We start from the raw sequence: 13,254 nt of genomic DNA, 5'->3' as shown, positions 1-13,254 counted from the left end.
TTATAAGGTTTTAGCCCCCCCCACTTTTCTAGACCCCCACTTTTCTCAACGCTCCGCGGTGCCTGTTACTGATGGTTCTTTTCTCAATATTCTGCATTTTTTGTAAAATGTTGGGGGGATGGGCTAAAGACCGTGCAACCTTTTCAGATATCGTATTGGCCGGAATATCAAGGTAGACTGCTTTTGAAATTATTTCTTTTTGACAAAGCTACGGCCCTCCTTGAAACCCGTATAGAATACCATCACTCCCAATGTATTCGAATTTCGTCTTCTAGGAAGTGTAAATTTATCCTTCTCGACCAAGCATGACGATAACACCGGTTACAATTATGAATGAAGCGAATCGTTTGACCCGCGCATTCTTTTTGACCCGCAAATATCCTCATTTGCTGCGCACTGCCTGTGTTGATTTGGTGACGTAAATCGACGTCGAAGCTGTCATTTGAAATGGAAGATAATTCCGAACAAAGCCGGGCATTATTTAAGCGATTTTACTACAATTGTAGTTCCGTGTTGCCAGAGATTCTTGGTTTTGTTTTGAAAATACGCCTATATTTGTGACGCTTATAGTACGAGGGAGATTCTCGATCAAGTACACTTAGAGCCTGTCAAAGTCGCCGTTTAGAGCCACCAGAGAATTAGCCGCTCTGTTCTTCGTTTTCTTTGAACAAGAATTTCACGACAGTGGATTTCAGCTTTTAATATGACAGAGTGAATTTCATCTTTACATATGACAGGAAAAACCACGTTTTACAGAAGGATGATGAAAGTTATTTTTTTGCTGATCGTACTTTTACTTCGGATTGAACTGGCAAAGGTCAAATCACAAGGAGTTATTGATGATCAAGGAAAATTGACTGGATATTCATGTGAAAAAACACAGTCGGTTACTGAGAAATTAACTACAGATGAGCTTTGGCTCAAGTCTGCACAGCTTATTGCATTTTGTATTGATGAGGTTGGTTTAATACTGTTTTGTTTTCCTATTTTCTGATCGGGTTATACCAGAGACGTATAGGACGACCCTCGACACGGACTCGCAAAGACATCCCCTTGGTATAGGTCGGTACATAATTTGGGATTTTAAGAGAGAAGCAAAATGGAGGGATTGTTGTAATGATAATTCAGGTAAAAATTACTGCAATTAAAAACAATTCAATCATTGGCTTGAGGAAACAGGAAACGATTTGGTATAGTGTACTGACCATTCTTTATTTTATCTTGCCATTACTAGTAGTCGGTACTTACCATTTCTAACATAGAGGGGGAGGAAATAAAAACAGAACTTACAGACCACGATGAAAGGAAGTTTTCTTCCTAATTTACAACTATCAGGCAAAATTTACCGGATTTTACAGACGGATGTGTGAATTCCATGTAGCTTACGCCGGAGATATCCGGCCTCAACTAACGATTTCCCGTTGTATTCCTATTGTTTATTAGCGTATATCCGGCGTCAGCTGTACGTTGATTCCGCCCAGGAGTTTTAATAACAGAAAACTTTGGGTGTTTCATACCCCGATCCCACTGCAAATCGCATTTTCTGTCTTTGCTGCAACTTGCTTTTTTTCAAAAGGTGATTAATGGATGTAAACAATGAGGTGATTGGACAGCTGTAACATAAATGAGTTATATTGTCTTGTATAATTAATATACGAGTTAGATTAGTCCTTTTGATTATATATTTTAGAAAGATGAGTCATTACCAACAAATTATTCTCGTTCTAGTTTCAGTTAAGCCAAATGGCAAAGAGTAGCAGAAGTTCGAGTAAAAGTTACAATCAGAATCGATTCAACATAGCAAATCGACTACAGTTAGCAAATGGTCTGAAAATCGTTCTATTGTGATTGAAACGACAGCTGGACAAACTCCAATGTTTATTGTTCAAGTCCAATTTTTGACAATTGATATTGTTAATCAAACTACGATTGAGCCATTTCTTTCCACGCTACGAAGAACGGTTGCCAAAAAGTTTCGATTTCAAAATATAGTGTTTTGAAACAACCTCATACTTTTGCATCTTCAGTTGCCTAAACTCTCACTTTTTTGTGATAAGGGGCGTCATGGTATGGGTACATTGGGATGTGGAGATATCGTGGGTGTATTCGGACATTAAAGCCAGTAATTTATTGCTTTTGTCACTAGCATAAACGGAAAGTTATGCTCTATGTTATTTGAAAATGGCTTTGAAAAAAGCAAACATTTTACAACATACTAAAAGCTTTTTCGCCTGAGTTTCGTCTTTAGTATGTTGTAAAATGTTTGCTTTTTTCAAAGCCATTTTCAAATTCTGTACCGCAAAAAATTGTCTATGTTATTTGCTCAATGCTTTATATCTTCTTAACATGCTTTGTATGTTTCTTATGAAATACCGAGAATGCGCCAAAAGCCGTACATAAAATGGTCACACAATTTTTCAAAAGAAGGGTATTTTTTATCTTAGAGATGTTATCTTTTAATGAAAAGCTTGGCCTATCCCCTTTCAAAGAGCACTGTTGAAAAACGAGTCCTGATACTGAAAGATGACAATTTTTAATATGAAACTTGAATCTTGAATAAAGTGGTTCAAAATGAATTTCGAATGCAATATCTATTGCAGGAGCTTTTATTTTGTTCCTATTAATATTTTTTATCTTGCTTTGGCCTTCAAGATCCCTAGTTAAGCAACTTTCTATTTCTACATTTCTAAACGCTCGAAAGGCAACAGTCCTAAAGTCTGAAATATGTCGCCAAAGATTCCATACACCAATTCGGCTTACTGCCTCGTTTTGGAAAATTTCTTCAAACTTCATTATACGACCTTTTTAAGCACAAATTTGGTTTTATCACTATAATTCTAGGTTGGGTACAATTTTTTATATTGTTTCTGCTTGTATTTAAGATTTTTACGGAGAAATATAATTTGAAAACTTGCAAGGGTTTGGACCGCAAAATCATTCCGGGGGAAACTCTACCCCCTAGTCGCCAAACACGGTCAAATCCTTTTTAAATTTTTTTATCTTTATGTCATCATAAAATCAATATTGTGAGCACTACCATAACGAACACTTCTAAATAGTCTAAGATCCTTGCTCTCGACCCGAGGTCAAAAATTTTGTACAGAAGAATATGAGGAATTTTTCGAAAGGAGGCTGTAATTTGAATTGGTGTATTGGCTTATGCTGCCGGACCTGTATTTTTATTTGTATTTGAAATTGTTTTCTGGATCCCTAGTTTCCGTGTTCAGTTAAGATCAAAGGTACTACTTTTCCTTCATCGACGCCTCCATCTGTTTGACACTGTATATGAAATCTTATCGGATAATTATCTGAATCTTTATTTCGTTTCAGTCGTTTGTTGGATTTGTAATATTCACCCACCCCCACAATTTCGTAACATTTCTGTAAATCAATGCCAATACATAAACGCAGATTGTTTGAAAAGCAAATACGTGGTTGTCATGCTTAAGGATAGAATTTGTCGGTATTGTGCTAGCGGCCGATCAGCAAAGTTAATTTGCGTAGAGAACTCTTTGAAAACAAAAAGGCAATTTTGTCCTCTTCGGGATCAATTTTCAAATGGCTTTACAAAATCAGTACACTCCTAATAATTCTAACTTTAGCAGAAACATTTTTGAATTATGAAATTTCAAACTATGGAAGTTTCATTCTAAACTAGCATGATCAAGGAAAAAGTAAGAAGTGTACCATATAATCGTTAGAAGAACAGATAGTGCCAAATCTACCAAATCAGTCAACCTCTTATAGTGAAGACCTCAATTTTATTAAATAATTGATTTTGTTTGACTTGATTCATGAATTTTAGAACCGAATGGATAGGGCAAGTGTTTTTTCTCTTGCCGCTATATCTCAGCAAACGTAGAATGCTGCAAATTTGCAACATACGATAATGACCATACACTAATGCAAGTTGGTATTTTCGGAAAGCATGGTTGTGTGCTTATCTTGACCCCTCCCCCCTGGTCACGATAATCAACTTAATTGCGTACTTTGATTCAAATCACTGTTTAAATAGCAGTTGGAATTCGATTTTTGCCCGTACATCGTATTATCATTTTATGCGCTTTTTGAAAGCGAATTTCAGAATTTAGGCTGCATTTGTTTTTAATCTTTGGTTTGTTACGATATGTGAGTAAATACAGAAGCGCCGGAGCAACTTTGGAGCGCGGGAGAGGAGGGGGCTCTAGACAAGTTTGCAAACCTGAATGGTAGTTTGCCACCATTATCTTCAGTGCCATATCCTTGATACAATACTCTAGCAAAGAGGTGGGGGGGGGGGCTACAGCACTCAATGCCCCCGGCTTCGGCGTGCCTGAAACATTTTAGAAAAATTGTTCAACCGTTTGAGAAAAAAAGGGGCTTTGAGAAAAGCAGACATGTTGAAACATACTGACGCTTTTCTTCTGACACTCTTCAAGGCGACAGAACAAAGATCGAAAACTTTAAACTACGTAAAGAATAAAATGGGCCAATACTTTCTCTAAAACATTTCTTTTTGGTTTCGAAAATATATAGCTTTTGGATTTAAAAATTGTTGAGGGATATGTGCTTTAACATGGAAGTTATGTTTTGTATCTAATTGAGAATGAGCTGTTTTCTTACAAGGTTTTTTTCTTTTTCAGTTCGGTACATCTCCAGATGGTCTAGACCAATTATGCCTTACTGGCAACGGCACATCGGTAAGATCAGTATGCTTGTTTGATATCTTTTGGTCTCTTTTTTGCTTAACGTTGGAACCCTAGTTTAAATAAACTAAAAATCAGGGGATACATTTTGCAAATTATGATTAACTAATCTAGCTAAACAAAGTTAAAACCACGTTAAAACCTCTGGGAAGAACCTTGTTGGTAACTTACTGATATTTCAATGTTGGGGTCATTCGGCCCAATGTTTTATAATGCTGAGCGCTGCTCAGACCGTGAGCCCTGTTAGATATACCTGCTCATTGCTCTATATGATGTTGAGCGTTGCTTAGTGAAATTCGAATGTACTGATCAGTCATATGTTCAATTCTTTTTGCCGGGGCTTGGTTTTTTGTGAACAGAAGAAGAAGAAAAATAGAAGGAAAGGGATTTTCCTTCGCCCCCTGTCGTCTCCTCCGCAGTCTACATACCGTAAATCCTCGAATTGGCCCCCCCGAAAAGCCCCCCCCCCTTCGAATAAGCCCCCACCCTAGAACTACAAATTGTCAAAAGCCCCCCACCCCCTCTCGATTAAGCCCCCACTGCTATTGTAAATTCTCGAATTGGACCCCTCCATTTGATAATTTTTGCCATCTGAGGTTGCCTATGGCGTTTTATTGAATTACTACAACAAATGCATACTTTTGGTAATAATTAATTAAATGTTAATAAAGAAATTCCTACTTAAATAAACGAGGTCTTTTAATGATGCCTTTTTAATGTCGACAATAATTTTTACGCCCTCCTCGTATAAGCCCCCCCCCCCCCCTCGAATAAACCCCTATCCAAAAATACCAAAAATAAATAAGCCCCCAGGGGGCTAATTCAAGGATTTACGGCTTGCTCTCGCAATAGTTCGAATGCCTTTCGGAGTTAACAAAAAATAGACTTTAGGAAAGTCAAGTAAACGGTCTGTGCCACCTATGTACAATGGAAAGACATTTTTTCGTTGAGGAGAATCGTTTATATTGTGCACTTTTCAGGCCGGTCAATATTATGCCATTTTATTCTTTGTAATTAACTCGCATCATAACAAACAGGCACGTTTGTAATAGACACCTGTTTTCTAAAGATATGAAGCCACAGAATGAAAGAAAAGTTAATGTTTTCGACAACTTTGTTCCTTGATATTGATAAGGTCGTTAAGTGAAAATGATAGGTTTACAAATCTGAATGAATCTTTTGTGAGTGCATCGTTGATATATCTACTGACATTGATGGGCGCCTGATTGAAATCTTGCGGAATTGCCTAAGTTCCTCTCTCTCCAGATCAGCAAACCGCAAGAAAGTGCAAAGGAAATGGGAAATGGGGAAAAGGAGCATTTTCCGGCGTTCCAATGGATAAGGACCCCCAATCGCTCAACTTACCTTTGCCTCCAAAATCTTTTCATCTTAGCTACGCTACTGAGAGCGAGTATGAAGAAAATGGAAGATGTTTAAAGGAGAGGAAGAAATATCATTCTCTCTCCTTACGGATTGACTTTGGACTTTCTCGACTCTTCATTGCGGCGTTTGTTCATCAAAAGTGAGACGTGCAAAGTCCAGACTTTCTGGAGTTGGAAAGACGGGACCCCTGACCGCCCTCCCCTTGAATAAGCTCAATGGCAGCCCTCTCCCCCTCTAATATAGAACTTTTTCCTGACTAAAAACTACATTTAAGACATTGATCTGACGTTGTTCATTTTTTGCTGTCATGTCATTTAATGTTTGGAAATCACCCTATATATAGGCTACTATTAGGTTTCTTCAAAATGTACTCCCAGTCAGTGAGTTGTTATTTGAACAATTTTTTGCGGTACAGAATTTGAAAATGGCTTTGAAAAAGCAAACATTTACGACATACTTAAAGCTTTTTCGTCTGACACTCCTCAGAGCATAAAACGTCAGAATAAGGGTCCGAAATAACACGATGAAAAATATATACCCAGTTGTGGATCGAAATAGGCCAATTAGAAAAAAGCACAAGACCGGTATAGTTGACCAATCAGTGCCGTGAGCCTAAAGAAAAATTACCACTGGAGTCCAAGAGAGAAAACGAACTCCTTCTGTCTACTCAATGGCGGCTTTTTCGTTTGTATGTTATTTCTTGGAAACTTTGATTTCCTGTGAGTGACGAGATCATCGTGTGAGGATTCTAAGTAAGACGTGACAAGAGTAACAAGATGTGCTTGAAGATGTGGTTGGTTTTTTGTTTTTATCGATGCTTCACCTTTCATTGGCAGGCTTTCTATATCTGTTCTGACCTTTATGTACTTTCTGACCGTGTTATTAGCCGTTTACTATGAGCCATCAATTCACTATAGACACAAGAGTGGAAATAAGTTTAAATATTGCATGTAGTATTTATTGGAACAATCCAACTCCATTCATCCTGCAGCGCTCATTCAACGTGTCATTATCTAAACTTGTTCTGATAATGTTTGCAGATGTTTCCAAATATTTGACTCAATTTGCGTTCAGGACCTTTTTTCAAAAAATCATGTTTACCCGCTTTCTGAAATCGACATTTCAAATGTAAAGTTTGTAGAAAATATTGAATTATTACCCGAGCAGTAATTGGCAAAATGTTTTGAAATTTCGTGGTCATTTTCTGCAAAGGGGGAATCATCCCTAAAATGTGTATGAGATTTCGAGATTTCGAGATGCTGATGCAAGAGATTTTGGGATTTTTAAGTAGATTTCGGGATTATAGGTAAAGGTTTTTACATTTCGTTGTTAAAATCAGGATTTTAATAATTTCAGGCTTTTAAATGAAAATTCTGCAAGTTAGGAAGTTGATTATGATAACTATAATTTTCAGGTGACAATTTGTTACCGAACAGTGTACTGTAAAAGGTTTGTACTTTGTGCAATAGTATTTTTCAGAACATATACACAAAACAAAACGAATTTCTAGCAATGATGAAACTGCTGCTTTAAAGTGGTTATCATCATAATTCGAATTTGGTATTGGTGTTAGAATTTTTAAGAATTTCTTAATTTCGACCACATAATCTGAAAAACGGCATAAAATACTTCTAAACATCTAAATATGTTCAAAATTTGGCGAGATTTTGCCAATAACAGATTACTGGTATTCTGGACTGGTTCATAAAGTTATCAACTAAGACCAAATTAAAGAGGTTTGAAGAGAAAAAAGCCTGTGCCCATCTGGCCATATCTCAGCCAATTGGAAAAAACTTCCAGCTGATTGTGGTCAAAATTCAAAATTTGTGAAAATAGATTTTGTGACGTCATCACTTTAGTACTCTATTCTTTGGTTTTTTAATGTCTGAGAAAGGATCTAAAACCCGGAAACGCAAGTTCAAAGAAATAAAGCCCTCAAATTAACTTTATAAAAGTACAATTTTTGCGGGCAAAGGGTGTGGTTGAGGCATATAATATCACAGGATTTAAACTTTGATACGTGTTTAAAAATCCACCATAGGTCATTTAGTCTTGGGCTATGTTAGAACTTGTTTTGCTAAAATTTGGTTCAATTTTGAGTTTGAAGAACCGAAAGCACGTGCTATCTTCATATCGAGGCTCAGAATCAGATCGAAGCTGGCTATTTTTTGCATGCAAGCAGAATTTTGATTCATAAAATGCAAAGATTGGTGTCGATGATTCGTTTCACGTAAGCTTGGGATATTCCAGAATTTGACATAATTTTTCAGCCACAGCCAAACAATTTTGAGTTACAAGATTTCTTTTCTAGATTTCAAAATTTTTTTTCTAGAATTGAAGATATTTTAACTATTTCAGATTTTTGGTAAGATTTCTTAGATGTTATGATTTATTTTAAAGATTTTGAGATCTCATCCTTTTCTAAGTGATTTTAGAGATTTTTTTTGGGTAATTTATGAAAGGTTTACAAGAATGTTTAGGAGTTATTGGGAACTTGAATTTATATTGGAATCGTTCAATTTGTATTAACTTCAGTCAAACTCCCACATTAGTACCATCTTTCTCCAACATCTGTAGGCTAAATTGTAAGCAGGGTTATTAGACGCTTGGAATGGTTGGCGGCCAACTTGCTTTCAATTTCAATTTTCTGTCATTTTTTTGTTTGTTTCTCGCTTCGTTATTTGCAGTTTTGAGATTATTTTAACAAAATGTTTTTCTGTGCAAAAATGGTTATTTCCTTTGTATTTTTGTGGCTGTTAACAAGCGGCCAAAATCGGGCCAACTTTAGCCTTTTTGGCCAAATCAATTTTCGACGTCAACAGCTTTCAAAAACAGGCAGAATAGATGAATATATTTTATTTTGTTTAGATATCAGTATAATTTGCTCCATTAGAAAACAAGGATTTGAAATAACTCAAAATGATGACATGCTGAAAAACTTAAAGTGCATTTAGAGATCATTAACATAACAGGACCATAATTCTAAAAAGTTGAAAATACTTATTGATTAAAACCCCCTTTCGACTATATGTGTTTTCTTATGTAGTTCGGACAGCTATACTTTTAGATTCCGTCCAAACCAGATGCAGAACCAACCAAAACAAGCGATAAATGAATTGCTATTCATATGAAGTTAATATGGACTCTTTCAATCTAAGGCCCTGTTCACATTTCCCCGGATTGCAATGAAAACGGATAAAAAAGTATCCGTTTTCAACTTGCGTTCTCACTGCTCCGCTGCGAAAACAGAGATTTTTGAAAACGCACTTTAAAAAGGAGACTTTCGAAAACGCAAAACGCAGTGTGAACACCGAGAACGGATACTTTTGAAAACGATAACAACATTAACAACAAAAACAACAACGCAAGATGCTTAGACCGCACCAATTTGAACAACTTTTCTTAACATGGCTGATTCACTCGAAATTAGTACACTACTTGGAGGAATATTAGTGGCAGTGAGTTTTTTGAAAAGTTTATTAGCAGTCGAATGCGGAGCAATGTGAACATAGCTTAAAAGGAATGGGTCCACAATTTTTAAAAGAAAAGTATAAAGGATCCATCAGCCTTGCCACTCCCCATCATCAACCTCATTTATTAAGGGTGCATTCTTTATCATTATGTACACTAATTTTATTTTGTTTTAAATCTTGCAGTGCCTTAAAGTTTGCTCGATGAAGAAGTACAAAGATGAAAATAGCTGTTGGGGGCAATGTGTAAGTATTGACTTCCGAATCCACCAAAGATAACATGAAAATTTATTTTTCTCCAAGAGTATCTAAGGCACTCTACTACGATGTTGATGATAATGAAAATTGTTGAAAAGTTTTTACTAATAGGGCACTTGCAATTGCCACAAGTGCGGGAAATTCTAGCGCGAAATGGGTATTTCCCTACTAGTTTGTATGTGAAATAACCCTCTGTTGACAATGTATCCATCGTCCCATCAGTGCGGAAAGCAAAGGAAAGGAAACCCCGGCCTCATAAACGACTAAAGAATTTTTTATCGTGTCTAATGAAAAAGGATACAAGGGTTTAGATTTTCCAAAAGTATTGTCTCTTCTTACGAAAGTTTTACATCTTTACTGATTCTGAGGACATGTCACCTCGACCGCGTGATATCTCGACCGCGTGATACCTCGATCGCATGATACCTCGATCGCACGACACCTTATTTTATATTAATCTAGCTTTCTAGAGAGAGAAAACAGCAGTTTGTCAGGCAGAGCCCTTCAATTTGCTCGATGATTTTCAGACACGCTAAGACGCTTTTTATATTAATGACAAAACACAATTTCAATATTTTGTATGTATAAATTTTTTTTCGGCATTTCTTTGTTTACCAAAGCCTGACTTAACTTGCAACGATTGCAACCTTATGTATATTTATTTTCCAGAGAACGCAAAAAAGGATCCAAATTTAAAACGATATATTAATGAAGATATTTTGCTTCAACACCTTGTCGGATAGTTGGATACATTTACACCTTGTCGGTCAAATACCACAAACGTGCTAGTAGTCACGAAAAACCTTATCTTGAATATCAAATGAAAATCGGCCTTAAGTCAGTGCTATTAGAAAAATTGCTTTGTCCGGCGAATCAAAATTTTCGTCAAACCCTCTGCAGCTCACCATGTTTGTAATTACCTATTTTTGCTTGTCCTTTTTATTACACAATTCGTTGATCATTCTACTGTTTGATCAATTATCAGTCTTTCATGCTGTCCTTTCTCAGTCTGAAAAGCCAAATATTTACTTCACAGTTTTAGAGTCTAAGATATTGCGAAGCCGTCATCTCAAGGGAATGCAGAATCAGGAGTCTTGTTTGCTTTGGAAATTACTTCTGAAATTGCTGCGTGCCTGTCATTTCCTCATCTCGGTGCTAATTATTCGAGTCCTTTCCTTCCTTTTCAAATCTTCCTGTATATCCATATTTGTAAACTTCCTTTGGTTTCTGAGAAAATGTAGGCCTAATCATACTTTTAAAAACAACTGGGAATTTTAAAACTTGAAACCCAAAACGAAAAACTTGTCTTTGTTTTCCTGTGAGCCCTTCACGCATGGCAAGTGCATTTTCCCTCTTTGTTAAACGAAATATGACCTTGTTTTGTTTCACAAATAACACGGCGTAATTTCCAACAATATTATTGTTTAGGAAAAGTTATCGAGATAGATATTTAAGTTCTAGAAGGTAACTTTACCATACTTCCCCATTGTTGACGTCTCCACACTCAACATTCGTTTCTTTAGATAAGAAATAAACCTGTCATTTCCTGCTCATTAAGACAAGAAATTTAACCTTACACAGCCAATCTACTTTTCCAACTTTTTCACAATTTTGATCTTTTTATCAAATCTAAGCACTCAAGTTGAAATTTTGAATTTTGTAATGTTATTCGATTTGCTGTCATACATAAAGATATCTTTCAGGGTCCAACAAGTGTAGCCGCCTGCAAAGCTGGTTGCAGCTTTTACTTAAAAATTAATGGATATAACACTTCGGGTAAGAGTCTACAATTTTGTTTAATAATGTAGGAAATTTCGTTGCGGTTGTTAAAGTATTGTTCTCTTATTATCTGCTGTATTTATATGGAAACCAGGTCATGTTTTGTCTTGATACAATGTGAGTAAAAGTTCAGTTGGATTTTTGTTACAGCTGGATCCGCTATTTTCAATTGTCCTTTTTTAGGACTATTGATTAGCTGAAGTCAAATCTATTACCAGTTTTTGAAATTTATTTTTCTGCCAAATGCAAAGATCAATGCTCAGAATTTTAAATCCAAATTTGGTTTTTAAGCAATTTCTTGTTCTAATGTTTTCCCTTATTTGAACATAATTGCAATTTTAAATTTTCAGCAACAAACTTTGTTAAAACCTGTTTACATTCGCAGTTAATCTCAAACTTCGATATAGACTAACGTCATTGAAACATGCTAATAAAGTAAGTTATTGAAGTAAGTTTCAATGTAACTGAAATTTAATAAAATGCAGAATAAAAAAGTCTGATATGGTTAAAAGTTATCCGTGCTGGAATGTATTGTTTCATTGTTAACCTTGTTTTATTCCACGCAGAGAGAGATTCTCATCCTTCGAAACCTTTCTTTTAGGTACAGTGAACGTCTCTATGGAAAATGCCACGAGCACTGCTTTGGATACAAGAATCAAAAACACAAATTACACATATATGGATGTGGCTTGGAGTAAGCAGAAATCGACCTCTACCATCGTTTATGTTATATTTTCACGAATTCATTATCCTGATAGGGGTGAAGTCGGAAAGTTCATCCCGATAAATATGGTATGTATAATTAGATGGTGACGTAACATCAGAATTTATATCATGGTATAGAGGATATTTGCCCGATAGATCAATGGCGAAAATTCTAACGATGGATTTTAATATGATGTTTAGGCCAAAATATACAAACACAGCAGAATAGTATATTGAATGGAATGTTACCCTAAAATACCTCCTGCACCATGAAAGAAAACCGAACTACCTAGCTTTTTATATACTACCAAATTTAGCACTTGGTTCACAAACAGGTAATTAATTTTTCAAAAACGCTCTAAATTCATTATTGTGACGTCACTATGACGTTATACCAAGCCCAAGTTAATGACGAGCAATGGAATGTTAGCAAGTGATAAATCATAATTCTTTTGAAGTCCTTTTTTTCCCAGTGTTCGTAAAACGAAACTGCTTTGACATCTAGGTAAGCTTTAAGCTAGCGGGATTTCAAGATTGTTTATGATATGCATCAATTTGTGCCGTGATTTGCTCGTAAGCTTTACATGCACTCTACCAAAAAGTAACGTGAACAGTTTTTAATCTCGATTAATCTGCATACTCTTTGCGCAGGCTTTGACAAACAAAACAAGAATAACGTCTGGCAAAATATGCAAATATTTTTTTCGGGAATACCTTCATCGTGTCATCCAATTTTCGTATAAAGTGATACCAGTGTCAAAGGATGGTTTCAACGAAGCTCCATCTACTATCAGCACTGTTAGCTTCAAGCCAAAAGGTATGTTGAATTCAGTTGATTTAAGTTAATTGAAGCTTAAATCTCTTTAAAATAATTTTTGTGAATTCTCACATGATTGAGAGCCTGAAAGTACAAAAAGTGCATGTTTTTTCAACTAAGCAATCAAAATCTTCGAATATAAACGTGGCTAATGGAT

The 13,254-nt window shown here is 35.9% G+C and overlaps 1 protein-coding gene across 1 annotated transcript in view; it reads left to right on the top strand.

The window, feature by feature from the left end:
* Positions 1-403: 403 nt before the first annotated feature.
* LOC135691974 (uncharacterized) overlaps positions 404-13,254 on the top strand; it is a 28,814-nt gene continuing 15,963 nt past the window's right edge. Inside the window, exons 1-6 of the mRNA XM_065209991.2 lie at positions 404-958; positions 4,623-4,679; positions 9,725-9,784; positions 11,500-11,572; positions 12,177-12,367; positions 12,932-13,097. Of these exons, the coding sequence (XP_065066063.2) occupies positions 731-958; positions 4,623-4,679; positions 9,725-9,784; positions 11,500-11,572; positions 12,177-12,367; positions 12,932-13,097 (775 nt within the window). The 5' untranslated portion in view covers positions 404-730. The remainder of the gene's footprint in view (positions 959-4,622; positions 4,680-9,724; positions 9,785-11,499; positions 11,573-12,176; positions 12,368-12,931; positions 13,098-13,254) is intronic.

Source organism: Rhopilema esculentum, chromosome 10 (genome assembly GCF_057945365.1).
Source record: "Rhopilema esculentum isolate cy_ngs chromosome 10, ASM5794536v1, whole genome shotgun sequence".
Lineage (NCBI taxonomy): Eukaryota > Metazoa > Cnidaria > Scyphozoa > Rhizostomeae > Rhizostomatidae > Rhopilema > Rhopilema esculentum.
The sequence above is the reverse complement of the archived record's forward strand: the minus strand, read 5'-3'. Positions and strand labels throughout refer to the sequence as shown.